The 22,145-nt window shown below is 44.5% G+C and overlaps 1 protein-coding gene across 2 annotated transcripts in view; it reads left to right on the top strand.

Moving 5' to 3' along the window:
- The window catches only part of TIMM44 (translocase of inner mitochondrial membrane 44), a 64,368-nt gene that overhangs the window by 35,955 nt on the left and 6,268 nt on the right, over positions 1-22,145 (top strand). For both annotated transcript variants that reach the window (XM_044998913.1, XM_044998914.1), the window contains exons 8-12: positions 189-281; positions 645-769; positions 2,561-2,611; positions 4,628-4,717; positions 11,626-11,736. In XM_044998913.1, coding sequence (XP_044854848.1) covers positions 189-281; positions 645-769; positions 2,561-2,611; positions 4,628-4,717; positions 11,626-11,736 — 470 coding nt within the window. The remainder of the gene's footprint in view (positions 1-188; positions 282-644; positions 770-2,560; positions 2,612-4,627; positions 4,718-11,625; positions 11,737-22,145) is intronic.

Raw genomic sequence — 22,145 nt, forward strand, 5'->3', positions numbered from 1 at the left:
ACCTCTTGTCACCGAAGTATTGAAATATGTTAAATCGTATGACCGATCTGAAAAGGAGTTCATAGGTAAAGTCCAAACCCCTCAGTCAGACCTGTCCAGTCTTGCACTTGAACATGCTAATTACAATTAAAGATGCACAAAAGAGTGACATGACAAGGCAATGACGCTGATCTCCCCTTTTCTTTCAGGGTTCTTTGAAATGAAGATGAAGTACGATGAAAGCGATAATGCCTTCATTCGGGCATCCAGAGCTGTTACAGACAAAGTCACCGATTTAATAGGTACCATTTCATCTTTGTTGAGAAGAGTCTCTCGAGGGTTACATGAAACGTAGCTGAGACTCAGGATTAACAATGGGAGTATTAGTGCTGCTGCCCTCAGTGTATTACTAGCCTCTGGGAAGGAATTTGGGGCTTCCTGATATTTTGCATATACGTATCGTGTCTTGTGGAATGTAGCAACCAGCCACTGGCTCAGGAGTGGGCAGTAATGACAAATGGGGATAAAATTAGAACCCCAAACACGTTTAGCTCTGTCCTGGCAGAACTGACCTATGTGATAGATATGTGAAGGCTGCGTGTCTCCCTTACCTTTTGGCAACACTTGTGCCAACAAACGCTCATTGAATTGAATTGCCTTGTCAGGTGGGCTGTTCTCGAAGACAGAAATGTCAGAGGTTTTGACAGAGATTCTCAAAGTGGACCCAGCTTTTGACAAGGATCGGTTTCTAAAGCAATGTGAGAACGACATAATCCCCAATGTCCTGGAGGTGAGTTAGAGGGGCAGGGACATGATGCACTTATTTCTGCCCTTAAAGTCTCTCAGAAGGCTTCCAACTCAGACTGTTTGATTTTGCTAAAGTGCTGGGTGACTGGCTTTTTGCCTCTCAAACTCAGGGTTCCAGCCCAGCTTAACTAACTGGAAGAAATGACTTAGTGTAAGGAGTGATGAATCTCAGGTCAGGAGAACCACCCCACCCAGTCTAGCAGGTTTTAGGCCCTGACCAGACTGGAAAACAAACTGCCTCTCTCCCTGAGTGACGAATGCTAAGAGCTCCAAAGGGACCTAACACAGTTAGATGAATGGGTAATATTGTATGCTGTGTTGGTCCCAGGTTATTAGAGACAAGGTGGGTGAAATAATATCTTTTACTGGACCAACTTCTGTTAGTGAACGAAACAAGCTTTCAGTCTTATACAGAGCTCTTCTGCAAGTCTGGATCTGAACTGGACCAGCCTGAAGAAGAGCTCTGTGTGAGCTCTAAAACTTGTCTTTCACCAACAGAAGTTTATCCAATAAAAGATACTACCTCGTTCTGGGTAGTACAACGACAGACAATATATAGTGTTGACAAGCGGGGTGGCAAAATGAATTACAGGTTTGAAAGGACTTTGTAAAGAGAAGTTGAAAAGATTGGGATTGTTCAGTTTAGAGAAGGAAAATGAGAATGGTATATAAACCCATGGATGTTAGACCAAATAAGAATGCTAGTCTTTATTTCTCATGATGTTAGAACATGGACACGTGCAATTATAGTGCAAGAGGTGTATTTAAAACTGATAAAAGGAAATACTCCTTAACACATTTCATAGTTTGTCTGGAGCTTGCGGCCATAAGAGCTCATTGAGCCAGTTGCTTAGGATGATTCAAAAAAGGATTTGATGTTCATGGTGGTCTATTTTGAAAGCAGATCTTGTGTGGTCGCATCTGTGTGTAATAACCGATCAATTGAGTGTGTCTCAAACTGGTTAAACACATAGCTACACTATCTGTATCTGTAGTGTAGACAGAGCTGAAAACTAAGGCATATAGGAATTGTGAAACAGGATTGGACCGTCTTTTATTCTGCTTCTAACAGCGGCCAATGCTAAATGCTTCAAGGAAGTTGCAGAAATCCTTAGATGGACACTTATAGAATAGACTGCCCATGGGGAAGGGTCTTTTTAACCCCAGGCAGTAAGTTCACTTATGACTTGAAGCTTGGAGATTTATTATATTTATTGTATTGAAAGTTATCCTGCCTAATGGAACTCTGTCTGTCCAGTTCTCTCTTGAATCCAGCTAATTTCTTGGTTTCAATAATATCTTATAGGAGTAGGTGCCACAAGTTAATTATGCAATATTTAAAAAAAAATCTTTGCATTAGTTGGAAATGTATTATTGCCTTTCAGTTTAACAGAATGTGCCACTGTTGACTTTTTGCCATGTTGAAAATTGACCATTTGTTCCTGCTGTTTGCACCTGCTTCTGTGTTCCTGCTAAAATACATTTCCCCAAACTTGAAAATTGCCAGAAGATATTAACAGAGTTTGGTGCATGTTACCTACTTAAGCCTAAGATCTGTGATTTATCTCAAGCAGTATGTATTTATAGGTACTTCTGTACTGCTCATCACCTTAGTGTCTGAAATTTCATCGCACTCCATGTTGAGGCAGATTAGGTGAAAGGTGTTGTGGCATAATATAGGATTTAAAGAAGGTCACTTTTCAAGAGCTGATAGTTTGACAGATTTTTAAAAAGTTCCCTTGTTTGTATTGCTTATTTATTACTTCCTTTTTAGGCTATGATATCTGGAGACCTGGATGTCCTCAAAGATTGGTGCTATGAAGCAGTAAGTATAAATATTAATAATGGGTCTCTAAAGGCTGGGATTCCCCTCTGGTGTTAATTTTGGGCCTGAAATGTCCCAAGATTAGGTTCAGCATGGCCCTAACCTTGGCCAAACAGTCACCATCTCCATTATGATATTGCTGTGTGCCTTGTCCTTCCTTTCCCCAACCCCTTCCTCATGTTTGTCCCCTTCGTTTGGTCTTCTGAGGAACAGCTACCTTGATCTTGTGTGCTATAAAATAGTAAATGTTTTCCCAGGTGTCTACTATGAGAGAATTTCAGCATTGGGTCCACTTCTTTAAACACAAATGTATGTAAACTGTATCTGATCTGTATCTTCAGCAATAGCTCCATCATCACATTTTTTTTAAGTTTGTGGAAGCAACCTTTGTCTGGGGATTCGTTTATTCTTGTCCTTTAAATGCTGTCTGTTTCTGCTGCCCATCCTGCTCCAGAATAATTGGGCTGTTGACAATGTACAGAAAATAGTATCCTTTTGTTAAAAAGGAAATTTAATTGCTCAACATTTTTAATGTTTTAAAGTTGCATCAATTTCCACCACAAGAGGGCTGGAAATTCACATAAACCAGATAAACTTGTGCAGGGAATCTTCTGCATTTTGAACTGGGCAGATCCTTTTCATAGGGCTTCAGTCTCTTTTGATTGTGTCTTTATTTAGAATAAAACTATCAATACCTTGGTATAACAGAGTGGGATGTTTAAAGCCTTGTGCAAGCATTTCAGCACTGATTTTAAGTACTTTAGTTTACTCTGTAGACCAGCCCTCTTGAAAAGTTTGTAGTGGAGGCAGCAGGCTTACCCCCATGCCTGAAATACTGAGAGGCAAGGGTTTCCTACGTGTTTTATTTTAAACTTAAAAATAAAACTAGCCAAGTTGAGAGTCAGCTGCAAAACCAGCTGAGGAAATGAATGGAGTGTCCCATTGATGGGAGAATCTAGGACATCACGGGGGAAGGTCTCAAATGCAATTGTGCAAATCACTAATTGTAGCAAACCAGCACCATTTGCTAATTTATAGAGAACAAGGGAAATAGCTATTCCCAGGGATGGTCTCAAACTCTCATGAGGTATAACAGGAAGAGAACAAATTACTTCCTCTAAAACTTTTCTGACTCTGCCTTATTTGTTGTGCTAATGATTCATCCTTTGTGAAAGTCCAGTATAATAAATTTAGTGCAGACTTCTGTGTGTATAATAATTCTAATAAACAACTGGCCAATGTTCAAATCAGGTTTGAGAATAACTAAATACCACCCACTAGCTCTCAGGGTGCAGTTCTTGGTTCAGTAAGGTTTCCCTGTCTAATCTCCCTTCAGAACCCTCTGCTTTGACTCCTGTTAGTCTAACCTCCTTACCAGTAAGCTTCTGCAGGGTATGTGCACTTTTAGGATTTGTGATGAAGATTAGAAGCTTTTCAAGGCACAGACTGTGCCTTCCTTTTTGTTTGACCTACACCTAGTATATTGCTGGAAGCAAATAGCAATTCGACATCCAGGACAACGGTTTTTGATGCATAAATAACAATGAAGCATATGCGTCTAAAAAGGAGCCAGAAAAAACTGGGCTAATCTCCAAGTTCTGTGTACTGGGGAAATGGCTAGAAAGTTCACTTGCTTTCCAGATTGTTTCCATGTTTGCTGTCAGATCAGAACTGTAAATACTTTGGCTAGCAGGTGCTCTCAATGCTTATGTTCTATGTCATTAATTATATGCCTATTGTTATGTCCAGCTGCATGACAGAGGGAGTCCCAGACAGGGCTGGATTGTGAGGAACCTCCCCACCCCCACGAGCATTTAATGAAACAACCTGATATTTACATGAATATGGTAATCAGCATATTTGCAAAGAACCGAGATTGTTCAGTGTGTTCATTTTGGTTTGTTTCTTTTGAAATGTTCACTGTAAGGAATCCTCCCTCTTCCTTTCCTTTGTCACTGATTTCCTAGGATATGAAAAGTTCAAACATGTAACCAAAGTTTATATTGCTTTATTTAGACTTACAGTCAGCTTGCTCATCCAATCCAACAAGCCAAAGCAATGGGTCTCCTGTTCCACTCCAGAATTCTTGACATTGACAACATTGATGTAAGTTTCCCATTTTCTGTTCCTCCTCGGAGGTGGGTCAAATCCTGAGCTCCGGCTCAGACTTGCCTTCTCACATGGGCACATTCCTATTAATATTGGCATTATGGCAGTATGTAGAGGCTCCAGCTGAGATCAGTGCTCCACTGTGCTAGGTGCTGTACATACACATAGCGAGAGACAGTTTCTACCTGAAGAGTTTATGATCTAAATTGACAAAACACACAAAGGATGGGAAGGTACCACACCACAGTACCTCTCATGAGGTACACTGGTAGTTTGCATGTGAAAGACCTCAGAATGTGGCCCAGTATTGTTGCTTTACAGTTTATTAAATTGCCTAGAAGAGACTCCATTCCTCATGCTCCTTTTTTTCAGTTCTGTGGGATTTGGGGATGGTTTAAGGCTGCTGGTTTATGTTAGGTTTTACACGACTGCTGTCTTACTGTTCTTGGGGTTTCCATTTCTCTCAGAAAATGCTGCCTGCAGTAAAATTGCTGCAGCTTCATTTACATCTAAAATACAGTTTTATGATGCCTGGGTATTTGTGATTCCCTGGGTGTATGTAGAGGAGGTTTTCTGCTGCTTTTCAGCAAGTATTTCACACATGGTGGTGAGACTCACCCCTTCCACAGCTGCTCTAGGATTTGCCAGTAATCTTGTTAACATCAAGATGCAGAACCAGGGAGAAATACAGCAACCAACAGAGGCTGTGGGAGAGGATCACTGAGTTTGCTTCTTAGCAGCAATATCCTGCTCTGATAGCAGTTCCATTGTGTGAAACATCGCAGAGGGAGATCTGTTCTGACACTTGTCATTTTCTGCTTAGCCACTGGCCCAGTGAGATAGAATTATGAGATGATGAAATGCTAAGGGAAATTAGAGAGGCTATCAAAATGAAGAACCCAATAATAGTGGGGGATTTCATTATCCCCATATTGACTGGGAACATTTCACTTCAGGACGAAATGCGGAGATAAAATTTCTTGATATTTTAAATGACTGCTTCATGGAGCAGCTGGTACGGGAACCCACAAGGGGAGAGGCAACTCTAGATTTAATCCTGCGTGGAGCACAGGAGCTGATCCAAGAGGTCCATAGCAGGACCGCTTGGAAATAGTGACCATAATACAATAGCATTCAACATCCCTGTGGTGGGAAGAACACCTCAACAGCCCAACACTGTGGCATTTAATTTCAAAAGGGGGAACTATACAAAAATGAGGGGGTTAGTTAAACAAAAATTAAAAGGTACAGTGACTAAAGTGAAATCCCTGCAAGTTGCGTGGGCCCTTTTTAAAGACACCATAATAGAGGCCCAACTTCAATGTATACCCCAAATTAAGAAACACAGTAAAAGAACTAAAAAAGAGCCACCGTGGCTTGGCTTAACCATGTAAAAGAAGCAGTGAGAGATAAAAAGACTTCCTTTAAAAAGTGGAAGTCAAATCCTAGTGAGGTAAATAGAAAGGAGCACAAACACTGCCAACTTAAGTGCAAGAGTGTAATAAGAAAAGCCAAAGAGGAGTTTGAAGGACAGCTAGCCAAAAACTCCAAAGGTAATAACAAAATGTTTTTTAAGTACATCAGAAGCAGGAAGCCTGCTAAACAACCAGTGGGGCCTCTTGACGATCGAGATACAAAAGGAGCGCTTAAAGACGATAAAGTCATTGCGGAGAAACTAAATGGATTCTTTGCTTCAGTCTTCATGGCTGAGGATGTTAGGGAGATTCCCAAACCTGAGCTGGCTTTTGTAGGTGACAAATCTGAGGAACTGTCACAGATTAAAGTGTCACTAGAGGAGGTTTTGGAATTAATTGATAAACTCAATATTAACAAGTCACTGGGACCCAATGGCATTCACCCAAGAGTTCTGAAAGAACTCAAATGTGAAATTGCGGAACTATTAACTAAGGTTTGTAACCTGTCCTTTAAATCGGCTTCGGTACCCAATGATTGGAAGTTAGCTAATGTAACGCCAATATTTAAAAAGGGCTCTAGGGGTGATCCCGGCAATTACAGACCGGTAAGTCTAACGTCGGTACCGGGCAAATTAGTCGAAACAATAGTAAAGAATAAAATTGTCAGACACATAGAAAAACATAAACTGTTGAGCAATAGTCAACATGGTTTCTGTAAAGGGAAATCATGTCTTACTAATATATTAGAGATTTGAAGGGGTCAACCAACATGTGGACAAGGGGGATCCGGTGGACATAGTTTACTTAGATTTCCAGAAAGCCTTTGACAAGGTCCCTCACCAACGGCTCTTACGTAAATTAAGCTGTCATGGGATAAAAGGGAAGGTCCTTTCATGGATTGAGAACTGGTTAAAAGACAGGGAACAAAGGGTAGGAATTAATGGTAAATTCTCAGAATGGAGAGGGGTAACTAGTGGTGTTCCCCAAAGGTCAGTCCTAGGACCAATCCTATTCAATTTATTCATAAATGATCTGGAGAAAGGGGTAAACAGTGAGGTGGCAAAGTTTGCAGATGATACTAAACTACTCAAGATAGTGAAGACCAAAGCAGATTGTGAAGAACTTCAAAAAGATCTCACAAAACTAAGTGATTGGGCAACAAAATGGCAAATGAAATTTAATGTGGATAAATGTAAAGTAATGCACATTGGAAAAAATAACCCCAACTATACATACAACATGATATGGGCTAATTTAGCTACAACGAGTCAGGAAAAAGATCTTGGAGTCGTCGTGGATAGTTCTCTGAAGATGTCCACGCAGTGTGCAGAGGCAGTCAAAAAAGCAAACAGGATGTTAGGAATCATTAAAAAGGGGATAGAGAATAAGACTGAGAATATAGTATTGCCCTTATATAAATCCATGGTACGCCCACATCTCGATTACTGCGTACAGATGTGGTCTCCTCACCTCAAAAAAGATATTCTAGCACTAGAAAAGGTTCAGAAAAGGGCAACTAAAATGATTAGGGGTTTGGAGAGGGTCCCATACAAGGAAAGATTAAAGAGGCTAGGACTCTTCAGCTTGAAAAAGAGAAGACTAAGGGGGGACATGATAGAGGTATATAAAATCATGAGTGATGTTGAGAAAGTGGTTAAGGAAAAGTTATTTACTTATTCCCATAATACAAGAACTAGGGGTCACCAAATGAAATTAATAGGCAGCAGGTTTAAAAGAAATAAAAGGAAGTTCTTCTTCACGCAGCACACAGTCAACTTGTGGAACTCCTTACCTGAGGAGGTTGTGAAGGCTAGGACTATAACAATGTTCAAAAGGGAACTGGATAAATTCATGGTGGCTAAGTCCATAAATGGCTATTAGCTAGGATGGGTAAGAATGGTGTCTCTAGCCTCTGTTTGTCAGAGGATGGAGATGGATGGCAGGAGAGAGATCACTTGATCATTGCCTGTTAGGTTCACTTCCTCTGGGGCACCTGGCATTGGCCACTGTTGGTAGACAGATACTGGGCCAGATGGACCTTTGGTCTGACCCGGTACGGCCGTTCTTATGTTCTTATGTTACATAACCACATTGGTTGGTGGGGCACCATCATTGATGAGCAATGGCAATTCTTATAAAAGAATTGTTCCCTTCCCTCTCCTTCCAAGGCCCGTATTGCCATAATAATCTGAGGGCCTCCTGGGATACCAGACTGTCCCCTTCCTTTACACCAACTCCTCTGAAATAATAGGAAACCTTTTCTGCCCTTTCTGTAACATGAGGAATTAGATATGAGTGCCAACCAAGCAGGAATCTGCCCATTACAGCTGCAATTCCCTTGATTATCTCCAGCAATGAACAATGCATTCTAATCAAATGGACTTTATTGAAGTAATAAACATTATCACTTTATTCTAAACATCTCACTTAATTTAGGAACATCCAGTATTAAGTCTCTGTCCAAGAGACATGACTTCATGGTGTGCTGAATAATAACTCCTGGGTGGGAAGTTTAGATTTTTTTTTTCCTTCCCCCTTCTGTTGCTAAATAGAACAATGTCCCGGTAGCAGGACTGCAGCTCTGGCTGAAGAGGCACTTTGTTGTGTGTCTGTTTTCAGCCATTTACAACTTCCTTGAAATATTACCCTGGGGTTGCCTTTGTTTGTTCTTCGCTCAGAGGTGAATGGGCAAGGGGATATTTAATAATGTTCTCCTCTGACCTTTGAGCCAAAAGGTATTGTCAGACATTCTTCTGATACTTTTTTACACTCAGAAAACAGACTTATGTTGGCATGTACAGACAGTGTTTTCAATCTGAATGGCATCTTTGCTGTGGTTGGGAAAGAACATTTAGAATGAAAATAGCAAACTGCAGCATGTCACTTCCAAAACTGAACTGTTGTGTGTGCAAAATGATTCTCCAGATAGTGTTTTATACATATATAGTGAAGTAATGTTCCGTCTGTATTTGAATATGTAATTCCCATGTACGTGAGAAGAGTGAAACTTAAGACCAACACTTTCAAACATAGACATCTAAATACATATTTGAGGTATCTAGACAAACATTCTAATTTTCAAAGATGCTGAGCACCCACAGCTTCCTTTGCCTTCAATGGGATTTTTTGATGCTTAGCACCTCTCAAATGAAGACCTCTTTGTTTAAGTGCCTTAATATGGATTTAGATGTGCAACTTTAGGAACGCACGTTTCAAAATGTTGACTTAGAAGCATGTAACATAACAAACTGACTGGAGACAAGTTTTCTTTTTTGCTAAAAACACTAAAAATTAAATGCAAAAAGCCATACTAGTACAGAATTGTGATTCAAATGTAGATGTTACATACACAGCTATAATGAAATTCAGTGCACACACTGCGGCTTATGTTAAGACAGAAAAGGTGTGTATATATACATCACCATCTGCATTAGCAGAAAATGGCGGCCCAATTGAATTCCTGATCTGGCACATGACCGTAAAGTCTGGCTTTAGACACATGGGATGAAAGTGCTTAGAGCTGAATGTTTGTCATTGAGTAGTCTGGTTCCCTGCCTCACTCCCGGCTGAGCTGCTGGGGAGGTGGCAATATGATTTATTGCTATGCTAGAAACTTAGGGCTGGTCTACGCTACAACCTCCCTCCCACCAATATAAGTGCCCTACTACACCGACATAATAACTCCACCTCCACGAGAGGCGTAAGGCTTATGTCGGTTACTAACATCGGCTGTTGTCTGTCTTGTCACCAGCTGTGAAATTGACAAGAAAGCTGGGCAGCTAGAGCCTAGCTACCCCCCACTCCCCTGGAGAGCTGGGCCCAGGAGCCTGTGGGGCAGCTGGACTCCTGGCAGGGAGCTGCCAGCGGAGCTGAGACCAGGCTCTCTGCTCCCCACACTGCCCCTCTTAGGTCAGTGGAAGCGCTCTTGGTAAGGACGTGCACCACTGACCCAAGGAAGGTCGTGTGGATGTACCCCACTGGCAGAATTCATGTGGTAGCTGTAAGTTGACCTAATATAGCTCGACTTGCCTTTCTAGTGTAGACATACTCTTAGGCTCAAGTGCGACTAGGAAAGCTTCATTTGCCAGGCAGGTGAAGAGCTGAGCTTAGTCTTGGCAGAGTCAGAGACTCTCCTTTTCTAACGTTGTTACTCCATAGAGCAGTGGTCCCTAACCTTTTTGGCTGGCAGGCGCCAGCCGAAGGACCACTGCGGCGGTGGAGCACCTGCCGAAAGTCAGGGGCGACGCCTCTCGATGACATCACTTGTCGGCGGCAAGTGGCGTCAGCGAGAGGCGTCCCCGCCAAAATGCCGCTGAAATTCAGCAGCATTTTGGCGAGTGCTCTCCCAGGGGCCAGGACGCAGGCGCATTAGGGCACCACGTTGGGGACCACTGCCATAGAGCATGACAGGTGGGGCTGTGGCAGAGTTCTCTGCCCTTTTGCCTGGGTGAAGTCAGCCAGTGGCTGTTTTAAGGGGAAGGACATGTACAGTGAGTCACGTGCCACGTGCTGGTGGGAAGTGGCTTCCAGCAACTTGCCTTAACTTTTTTTTTTATAAGTGCTCAAATCCAGGAAACACTGCCATAGTTCATTTGAACACACATCTTAGCACTGCCCTTTGTGTGCATTATAATGCAGTCTTTAATTAAATGATCAAATACTATGGCTTAAAAGCAGTCTGTGACTTTTACTGCTACCTTAGAGACACATTATTTCTGAGGTAATACAATCAAGGATTTAAAGACCATGGGTCACTTAAGCACATATGAACAGTTGACCCTGTATCCTAATAGATTCCTGCCAGAGGGGAGCATCGTGATTACTTCTCAGCTTTGCATTCTTAATAAAGCAACTTTAATTTTGCATTGTCTTTTGCATTTAATTCCCTAGGTGTTTAGAGAGGTAAGAGATGTCAGTGGAATAAAGAGGACAGGAAAAGGGGAAAAAAGGCATTGGCCTTCATGGCTTCTATTCCACTTAAAAGTTCCTTTATCCAGTGCATTGGGACTTACCTCATTACGGGCTATTTACTTACTAGGTGGGAAGTGTCAAAGTTGGAGTTGGATTTGAGTTATTTCCCTGGAAAAAGTATACTGCTATTTTTTAAGAGCGGGACTTTTTTTTATCATCCTGTCATAACTCAGAAATAGCTGAATAGCTCTTGTTCACACGTTCCAAAAAATTCAGCCCTCAGGCAAATAAGAATGGAAAATTTCTGCCCAAAAGGGACCGTTTTTTCCGAAAGTGTAGTATAAGTATTTAAAAACATGATTATAATGAAGAAACATTTTGGAACAGTGTGCTAGTACAATTGACTCAATCAATTGTACTAGCGCAACTGATATAATTCAGTATAGTAGTCAGAATCAGCTTTGAAAGGGATTACCGGCTAGTGATTTACTGTGCAAGTAATAGTCATTTTAAATTCTCCTGATGTTAACATGCAGAAAGACATCTCCACTTTCTAATAGAAAATTTTTCTCATTACAGCTTGCTATGGGGAAGATGATGGAGCAGGGACCCGTATTAATTATCACTTTCCAGGCTCAACTTGTTATGATGATTAAAAATCAGAAAGGAGAGGTGGTAGAAGGAGATCCGGTAAGTGATGCAGTCAAGGCTGATTTCTCACTCTGGCACTTTGAGTGCAGAGGTGGGGGCCTGCAAGGATTCTAGCAATAAATACTGGCCACTCCAGGCTTGTATTAAACTCCCAATGTTACAGCTTTTCTCTGACCTTGGATGGGTAGATGCTGCCACCATCCAAGTGCGAAACCCCTTTGAGAACCCAGGAAGGCGCACTTGGGAATTCCTTCCTGTAGGGTACCCTCAAGCCCTTTCACCTCCCACTCCCAGCCGGAGAAGAGCTGAGAGAGAACAACAAAGGAAATCAGCTGTTGCTATCAGCTAATTAAACAATGTGTGCACAAACCTCTTAGGACACAAAAATCCAGTCCTGTTCTTAAAAAAGGTAAATTTTATTAAAGCAAAAAGAAAGCAAATACATCTGGAAACTCAGGCTATTGCTAGATTTAAAAAGAGCAAATAGAAGGATTAAGCATCAAGAATAGATCTTGAGGTCCAGCTTAAAGGTTACAAGCAAAACAAAAGCACCTGGGGTTAGCACAGAGGCGTCCGCAAGCCATAAAGAAATAAAAGGAGATAAACCTGATCACGTCTTCCCAGACATTTCCTGATCTGCTTACATAGCTGGGATTTCAAATGAGTAGTTTCTAGGTATACTGATGATTTTTCATACCTGACCCCAAGCTTTTTACAGCTTAGTTTCCGCCCTGTCTCTGCTTCTCTCTGAGAATAACCGCACACAGACGAAAGGGAAGTCTTGTTTCAATTTCAAAAAGTTCTAGCCTTCCCATTGGTTCTTTTGGCCAGGTGTCCACTCACTTCCTTTTACCTATGCATAGCAGTGATACTTTTTAGCCCTTTACAGGTAAAGCAAGTAGCGAACAGCTACTAAGGGGGATTTCATAGTTGACTGGCTGGCTGGGTCCATAAAAGGGAACTAGCTCTCTCCCCCCCCCTTCATTTATCACCGATACCCTGTACTGTGTGTGAAAAATGAAGTGCTTTGCAGTCAGTTCTAGTGAGATTGTGTGCATTCACTTTTAATCCAGTCATCACTGTGTAACACACACACATCTGCCATGGAGCCTCGCTAATGTGCATTTAAGTAATCCGTGCTCTCCATAATTCACCCCCACAAACACATGCCCTCTGCTTCTGAGCAGAGGTGAACTAGTGCTCTAGCAAGAGGTCTGGCATTACTGAGCTCTCATTACTTCAGTATGTTTGCAAGAACATCACTAATTAAAACTAAGCATGTCCAATAAACAAACAAGTACATTTTTTGATGGAGAACTGGGCTTTCTTTAGGATGATCACTTACTAACAGATGAAGTTCAGTGCTTCACAATGGGTTTCCATATCACCAGTGTGAAGTAACAAGGTCCTGCACTCAAAGCACACATGAAAACTTTGCCCTGTAAGCATGTCCAAACTTCTCGTACGTCCCAGAACTCAGATGCTTTCACTGATATTAAAAGAGATCTAGAAAATGGAGCAATTGATTTAAAAAAAATCCACCAACAGAAAAAACTGGCGGGAAGTACTTGGAAAAACAAGGTATCTGATGGTCAGACCCTTAGCAGCCCTCTTAAAAAGCTCTCAGAATGAGGAAGGTGTAATGAGCTAGTGTAGAGCTAATGGGATTTGTCTTTATAGTGGGAAATGGTGATTGAGTCCAATAAGTTGCATTTCAATCCCAGGTGAAGTCATGTAACCAAATAATGAAAGGGCAGAGTATCCAGATGCATCTAGCACAGTGGGTCCCTGCCCCTCCGTACACCTGCTCCCTTCCTGTGCCTGGCCTGGCTCAGCCACTCAGAGCTCTGTTCTTGTCAGATGCAGGAGGTGGCAGGTACACTGCCTGAGTTCGTTGTGCTGGTGCATTTAAAAGGCCCAGGGATCCTGGGCAGCAGTGGGGAGTAGCAAAGGATGGGATTATGGTTTAGAGAAGGTTGTGAAACCCAAGGAGATGAGGGCCACGGGCAGTAAGCCACCCAGAGGATTATACAGAATCACTCTCAGCATGCTGCTTGGTTGCTTTGCTTTAAAATCTAATGACAGAGCTGCTAGACAAAGGGAATTTAGTGGGTGGAAAGTCCCAGCAGTGGTTCAAGCCAAATTGGGAATAAGCAGGAGTGTGACTATCTAGCCAGGATTGAGTGCAGAGAGGAACAGGGGCTGCTACCTTTATGGATCTCCCTGCTGGGGACTGTCATCTTGGTGTGGGTTTTGAACAAGCAATCTCACTTCCGTCACATACATCCCGTCACTTCATGGCTGAAATGTAGGATCTTTCTGAGCAAAAAAAAAAAAGAATTAAAAAAAAAATTGCATATTAAAAACTTTTTGGGAAAAACAGCAGGGATAGAAGTAAAGACAGTAACCTCCCCCACCCCAAGTTAGAGGGTTAGCCTTACTCAACATGCCTCAGTTAATCAGCTAATCACTTCTTAATGTGGCTGCTTTACATAGGCCTGGTCTACACTACGGGGTTATGTCGAATTTAGCCGCGTTAAGTCGATTTAAAAATGAATGCATCCACACAACCAACCCCGTTCCATCGACCTAAAGGGCTCTTAAAATCAACTTCCGTACTCCTCCCCGGTGAGGGGAGTAGCGCAAAAATCGACTTTGGGTTGAATTTGGGGTTGTGTGGACGCAAATCAATGGTATTGGCCTCTGGGAGCTATCCCAGAGTGCTCCATTGTGATTGCTCTGGACAACACTTTGAACTCCGATGCATTAGCCAGGGACACAGGAAAAGCCCTGGGAACTTTTGAATTTCATTTCCTGTTTGGTCAGTGTGGTGAACTCAGCAGCACAGGTGACCATGCAGTCCCCCCAGAATCGTAGAGCATAGAATGTTTCGACACTCCCCCTATCATCTGCGGAAAAAAACACACTCGCAATGACATGTTTTCTGAGCTCATGCAGTCCTCCCGCACTGATAGGGCACAGCTTAATGCATGGAGGCATTCGGTGGCAGAGGCCAGGAAAGAATTAAGTGAGCGTGAAGAGCGGAGGCAGGACACGATGCTGAGGCTAATGGGGGAGCAAATGGACATGATGCATCTGTTGGGGGAGCAAACAGACATGATGAAGCGTCTGTTGGAGCTGCAGGAAAGCCAACAAGAGCACAGACCCCCCACTGCATCCACTGGATAACCACCTACCCTCCTCCCCAAGTTCCATAGCCTCCTCACCCAGATGCCCAAGAACGGGGGGGGGGGGGGAGGGAGGAAGCTCTGGGCACCCAGCCACTCCACTCCAGAGGATGGCCCAAGCAACAGAAGGCTGCTTATTGTTGAATGACAATGTGGCCGTGTCCTTCCTTCCTCCCCCACCCCACCAGGCTACCTTGTCTGTTATCTCTATTTATTAAAAAAAACATGGTTTCAAAACAATAGTTACTTTATTTCAAAGGAGGGAGGATGGTTGGTTTACAGGGAATTAAAATCAACAAAGGGGGTGGGTTTGCATCAAGGAGAAACACACACAACTGTCACACCGAAACCTGACCAGTCATGAAACTGGTTTTTTAAAGCCTCTCTGATGCGCAGCGCGCCTTGCTGTGCTCTTCTAATCGCCCTGGTGTCTGGCTGCTCAAAATCGAAGCCCAGGTGATTTGCCTCAACTTCCTAGCCCACCATAAATGTCTCCCCCTTACTCTCACAGATATTATGGAGCACACAACAAGCAACAATAACAGTGGGAATGTTGGTTGCGCTGAGGTCTGACCAACAGCACCAGCGACCTTTTAAACATCCAAAGGCACATTCTACCACCGTTCTGCACTTGCTCAGCCTATAGTTGAACTGCTCCTTACTACTGTCCAGGCTTCATGAATGGATCCCCTGAGCTCGTCGTTGGGGAGCAGGGAGCAGGAGAGCAGAGTTGCAGGGGAAGTGATGGAGCCTTACACCATGCCCTGGAGGTTGCTAGGAGCTGGGCAGGGAAGACGTTCCCAGAACCCCCGGCCTAGCTACATGTCCAATGAGGACAGTTACCAGTCCTACTGCACCGTCTTGCCAGCAGCAACCAGAAGGACCAGAACAGATCCCCTGAGCTCATCGCTGGGGAGCAGGAGAGCAGAGTTGCAGCGGAAGCGGTGGATGACGATGGTTAGCAGTCCTACTGCAACATCTGCTGCCAGCCACATCCAGGAGAAACCAGTACAGATTCCCCAAGCTTGTTGCTAGGGAGCAGGAGAGCAGAGTTGCAGCAGAAGCGGTGGATGAGGACGGTTAGCAGTCCTACTGCACCGTCTGCTGCGAAGGCAAGGAGCTGCTGCTGTGTCGAGTGCTTGGAGGTCTGGTTAGGGCAGGGGTGGGCAAACCACGGCCCACGGGCCGGATCCGGCCCCTCAGGGCTTTGGATCCAGCCCGTGGGATTGTCCCCCGTGGTGCTGCAGGCCCCACACCGGTCTCAGAAGCGGCCGGCACCACTTCTCTGCAGCCCCCCAGGGGCGGGGGGGCAGAGGGCTCCATGTGTTTCTCTTGCCGCCAAGCACTGCCTCCCGCAGCTCCCATTGGTTGGGAACGGGGAACCATGGCCAATGGGAGCTTTGGGGGAGGTACCTGGAGGCGCGGCAAGGGCAGCGCATGCGGAGCCCTCCACCCCCCCTTCCCCCAGGGGCCACAGCGCTTTCCGGAACGGCGCAGCGTGGGGCCAGGGCAGGCGTGCAGGGAGCCTACCCTGGCCCCGGTTCGCACCGCTGCCACCCCAGAGCCGCTTTAGGTAAGTGGCACGGGCCGGAGCCCGAACCCCTCCTGCACCCCGCCTCCCAACTCCCTGGCCTAAGCCCTCTGCCTGCACCTCCCACCCCTCCTGCACCCCTACCCCCTGCCCTGAGCCCCCTCTCGCACTCAGCACCCCTCCTGCACGCCAACCCCCTTCCGAGCTCCCTCATATGCCCTGCACCCCTCCTCTGCCCCAATCCCTTGCCCTGAGCCCCTTCCTGCACACCACACCCCCTCCCACATCCCATACTCCCTCTTGCACCCCAACCCCCGCCCCGGCCCTGCATACAATTTCCCCACCCAGATGTGGCCCTCGGCCCAAAAAGTTTGCCCACCCCTGGGTTAGGGCAAGGCACCTCGGCCAAGGCAAAAGAGCAAGAGCCCTGGAGCTGTTACTTGTGTCAACTTCACCAGCGACAAAGGACAGGAATATGATGCACCTAAAATCTAAAAAGGCCCGCACATTTCCCAGAGTCACTACCCTTGATAACAGAATGTCCATGATTGCATTGGCTCCTTGGATCACAGCAGCCCCTACAGTAGACTTGCCCACAACAGCAGTGGTGACAGTGAGCGGGCTCCATGCTTGTGGTGCTATGGCATCTGCACGGGTAACCCAGGAAAAAAGGCATGAAACGATTGTCTGCCATTGCTTTCACGGAGGGAGGGGTGACTGACAACGTACCCAAAACCACTCGCGACAATGTTTTTGCACCATCAAGCATTGGGAGCTTAAACCAGAATTCCAGTGGGCACGGAGACTGGGATAGCTACCCACAGTGCACCACTCTGTAAGTCGATGCTAGCTACGGTAGTGAGAACGCACTCCGCTGACTAAATGCGCTTAGTGTGGATATACACAATCGACTGTATAAAATTGCTTCCTAAAAATCAACTTCTATAAAATCGACCTAATTTCATAGTGTAGACATATCCATAGATACCAGAATTTCATACGCTTGGTCTGTTCTTCATGCACTTGGCTTTTGTGTACCTGGGTCGTCTTGGATCAGCTGTTTCTGATGATCCTGGACTGCATGGAAGTGTCTGATAGGAGAGTCTCATAGAATCTCAGGGTTGGAAGGGACCTCAGGAGGTCATCTAGTCCAACCCCCTGCTCAAAGCAGGACCAAACCCAACTAAGTCATCCCAGCCAGGGCTTTGTCAAGCCTGACCTTAAAAACCTCTAAGGAAGGAGATTCCACTACCTCCCTAGGTAACCCATTCCAGTTCTTCACCACCCTACTAGTGAAAAAGGTTTTCCTAATATCCAACCTAAACCTCCCCCTCTGCAACTTGAGACCATTACTCCTTGTTCTGTCATCTTCTACCACTGAGAACAGTCTAGATCCATCCTCTTTGGAACCCCCTTTCAGGTAGTTGAAAGCAGCTATCAAATCCCCCCTCACTCTTCTCTTCTGCAGGCTAAACAATCCCAGTTCCCTCAGCCTCTCCTCATAAGTCATGTGCTCCAGCCCCCTAATCATTTTTGTTGCCCTCCGCTGGACTCTCTCCAATTTATCCACATCCTTCTTGTAGTGTGGGGCCCAAAACTGGACACAGTACTCCAAATGAGGTCTCACCAGTGCTGAGTAGACTCTTCATGAGACTCTTCATGTGACTCTTCATGAGAGAAAAACCATAACGAAAGAGTAATTATGAATAGTAACGGCATCTGGCTGGGGCCCTGTAGGGCCATCTGACAGGAGCAGTGAAAGCCCGTTTGTTAAGTAGGAGAATGGTGCCATGCTAGGAGCTGCTGCGAGCCCCTGGGAGGAGGGCGAGATGAAAAGGGAGTGGCAGTATTGTGGTGACCGTTCTGACTGCTGCTCCACACACATGCTCTCAGCTACATGTGGTGGTAGCTCTATACTGCAGCTGTAAGGAATATCTAGCTCTCACCATTAGGTCTCGAAGCACTTTGCAAAGGACGTCAGTATCATTATCCCCATTTTAAAGATGGGGGAAACTGGAGAACAACAAATCAGGGCACATTAGGACCTTCATTTCCCAGCGGGGCTGTTTCCTGTTTTTATATTTAATTTGTTTATTTGTATGTTTTGGGTGCATGCTTTCTTGCCTTTCTCCGTCCTTGATGAAGCGGGTGTGAGTGTGAGGAGCTGATGGGTGGGTGTGAGGAGCCCAGAGGTTCTGGGAACTTGGGCAGAAATTAGCAAAATGGACTTGAAGCGGGAGAAATTAAAATTAATAAATTGCAAGAGGGGTGGGGAATAATCTCAAGCCCCGTGAGTTTAGGTTCTGGATCCACTGTAATTGTACTAAGGTTCTGGCTCAAACCAGGTAAACTGTTCTCCTCGCTAGATACTGCACATGGCACAGTCCTGTGTTGGGACCTCTGAAAGCTACTCTGGGGATGCCTGACTGACCATGCCCTGTCCTGGAATCTGTGTGGGAATCACTTTTTGCAGTGGTTTCATTTGTCCGTGTAGGCTGTAGAAAGCGTCATTCACCTAAGCACCGTCTGCAGATAAGTTCTGTCAAGCTCGTTTTGGGAGTTAATGACACATGGATTTAAGAGCTTGTGAAGTTTTCTGGAAATCTCTGTGGCTGAGTGGCAGGCTCTCCAGACGGCTCTCGCTGTGCCTGGCAATGTTTAAGTAGTTTAATGATGTATAATAGGTGATGCTGCGAGGAGCCTGGAGCTGGCAGTTTCCAGGAGCCTTCCATTAAAATTAATACGTGTTTAATAAATATTGGCTTTTCTCAGCCATTCTTCTGAGCCCAGACTGTAGGTTTACAGAAAAAAGGTCTAATTTTAATGATGGGGGCCCATCTGGACTGATTTGCAGCCTGTCATATTGACCACAGGGAGAAGAGAGGTCTTTTAAGTGATTTCTCACATTGAATTAGCCTATTGGTAAAAGCTGGGTATTAATGTGCTGATTTATTAAAGGGGATCAAAGCCCGTTTTCTGTCTGGTTCCTTGAGAACAGCAATAAATCCAGGAGATGTATTGAAATGCTGTAAAGGAAATGAAACTTGAGTTTTAATCCAGTGTCAGCTGCAAGCCGCCTGGCAGCCATGATTGTTTTACTGTTGCACTTCTGCAGTGCTCGGAGTCATGAGCAAATAAGCTTCTAGGTAAAAAGGAGCCTCAAGTTGTAAACTCGCTAAATAGAAATCATGTGCTTGTTCCTGCTGCCGTATTGCCCTGTTTGCACTCACCCACTCCAGTGCTGCAAACTCACCCTCAATGGGATACGTAGGAGGTTTGGGAGCATATGAAATGATTATGCCAGGTGTTCTAGCAAATACACCACTTTAAAAAGAGAGCAGGGGACAGATGCCTGTGGAGTTTTGCACAGTTGACCTGGGGAAATAGGCCTTTAACCATCCAGCAAAGCACTTTTGAAAGGTTGAAGGAATCCTCTTTAAAATTAATCCTGAGAGATTGTGCCTGTCACAGCATCCCATGGGAATAAGGGACAAATTTTAATCTTAAATGCATAACTACAGTTTAGAAATCCACTTCTGGGAGTTCAGATGTTTGTAGTCCCAGTTTCTTTGAATATATGCAGCAACATGCACTGCACATCCAAGATTAGGATGTAGCTCTATTAATAAAAATGTAAAATCAGTCACCCAGAACTCCCACAGTGCAGGTAACGGGTTGGTTTTTTTTTTTGTTCTGTGATGTCTCATTCCCCAGTAAGAAAGCCATCTTCCCTGTGTTTTGGTGTCACAAACTGTCTGTAATGTGCCACTCTCTTACCACTTCAAAAGTTATTTTTCCTCCCTTGGTATCCTGCTGTTAATTGATTTATCTTATAAGACTGACCTCACACTTGGTAAAGCAACCCCCATCCTTTCATGTATTTATACCTGCTCCTGTATTTTTCACTTCATACATCTGATGAAGTGGGTTCTAGCCCATGAAAACTTAAGCCCAAATAAATGTGTTAGTCTCTAAGGTGCCACAAGGATTCCTCAAATTTTTTTTTTTTTAAGATCCCTGTAGTTGTCTGCCACACTTCCAGTAAAACACTCTATTTTTCAGGAGCCGAAACCTTTCCAGCTAGATCACAACTTTGGTGCCAATTTTCTCCTTTCTTAGTTTGCCTCTTTCATTACAGAATGTAATGAAATGGAGTTTTAATGTCACAAATAGCTGGAAAATGCCATTGAAACCTTAATTTGCAATTAACTCAGCCCCTTTACCCATCTTATATGTTTATACACTTAAGAGCATAGACTTCTTCAGGAAAATACTACAGTAGAACCCCAGAGTTACGCCAGAAGTGCACAATCAGGCAGCAGCAGAGGACTTAAAAAATAATAATAATACAGTATAGTACTGAGTTAAATGTAAACTACTAACACAGTAAAAGGGAAGCAGCATTTTCCTTCTGCACAGTAAAGTTTCAAAGCCATATTAAGTCAATGTTCGATTGTAAACTTTTGAAAGAACCACCATCACGTTTTGTTCAGAATTATGAGTGTTTCAGAGTTACAAACAACCTCCATTCCTGAGATGTTCATAACTCTGTGGTTCTACTGTATACGTATTGACCCAGAATAACAGGACTCGAGTGAGTACTACATGTGTGCAGGGCTTTGACCTGGATGGAAATGTAATAGTTGCATTTCCTGCAGTTTTGTGACTTTTCATAGTGCAGGTTAAAGTTGTATTAAGAGGTTTTTGTATTGAATTTCCTCAGTTACTAAGGAGAGAAGGAAGGGCAGGGGGTGGGGAGACATGGGGAAAAGTTAAAAGGCGAAAAATGACAGAAGAGCAGGACAAACAAGCTTCCTAATGGGCACCAGCCAGCCCAAGGCTGTTGGAGATTGCGTACTTAAGCCTGGTCTACACTAGGACTTTAATTCGAATTTAGCAGCGTTAATTCGAATTAACCGCGCACCCGTCCACACCAGGAAGCCATTTAATTCAAACTAGAGGGCTCGTTAGTTCGAATTTGGTATTCCACCCCGACAGGTGGAGTAACGCTAAATTCGACATGGCTAGCTCGAATTAGGCTAGGTGTGGATGCAAATCGAACTTAGTAGCTCCGGGAGCTATCCCACAGTGCACCACTCTGTTGACGCTCTGGACAGCAGTCCGAGCTTGGATTCTCTGACCAGCCACACAGGAAATGACCCGGGAAAATTTGAATTCATTTTCCTGTCTGGGCACTTTGAATCTGACATCCTGGCTGGACATCGGGGCGAGCTCCGCAGCACCTGCAACGATGCAGAGCTCTCCAGCAGAGGAGTTCATGTTATCTGTGAATAGAAAGAGGGACCCAGCATAGACTGACTGGGAACTCTTCAATCTGATCGGTGTGTGGGGCGAGGAGTCTGTGCTTTCGGAGCTGCGCTCCAAAACAGGGAATGCGAAGACCTACGAGAAGGTCTCCAAAGCCATGAGAGACAGAGGATACAGGCGGGATGCAACGCAGCGCCGCGTGAAAATCAAGGACCCCAGACAAGGCTACCAAAAAATCAAAGCGGCAAACGGACATTACGGAGCCTGCCACCACTGCCCCACCAGTGACCGTGGACTCTGACGATGGGACAGTGTCGACAGCCAGTTCCTCGATGATGTTTGCGGACAGGGAAGATGAGGAAGGGTTTGTGGAGGACGAGGCAGGCGAGAGCGCTTACAACGCTGGTTTCCCCGACAGCCAGGATCTATTCATCACCGTCACGGAGATCTCCCAACAACCC

The sequence above is a fragment of the Mauremys mutica genome, chromosome 24 (assembly GCF_020497125.1).
Source record: "Mauremys mutica isolate MM-2020 ecotype Southern chromosome 24, ASM2049712v1, whole genome shotgun sequence".
Classification (NCBI taxonomy): Eukaryota; Metazoa; Chordata; order Testudines; family Geoemydidae; genus Mauremys; species Mauremys mutica.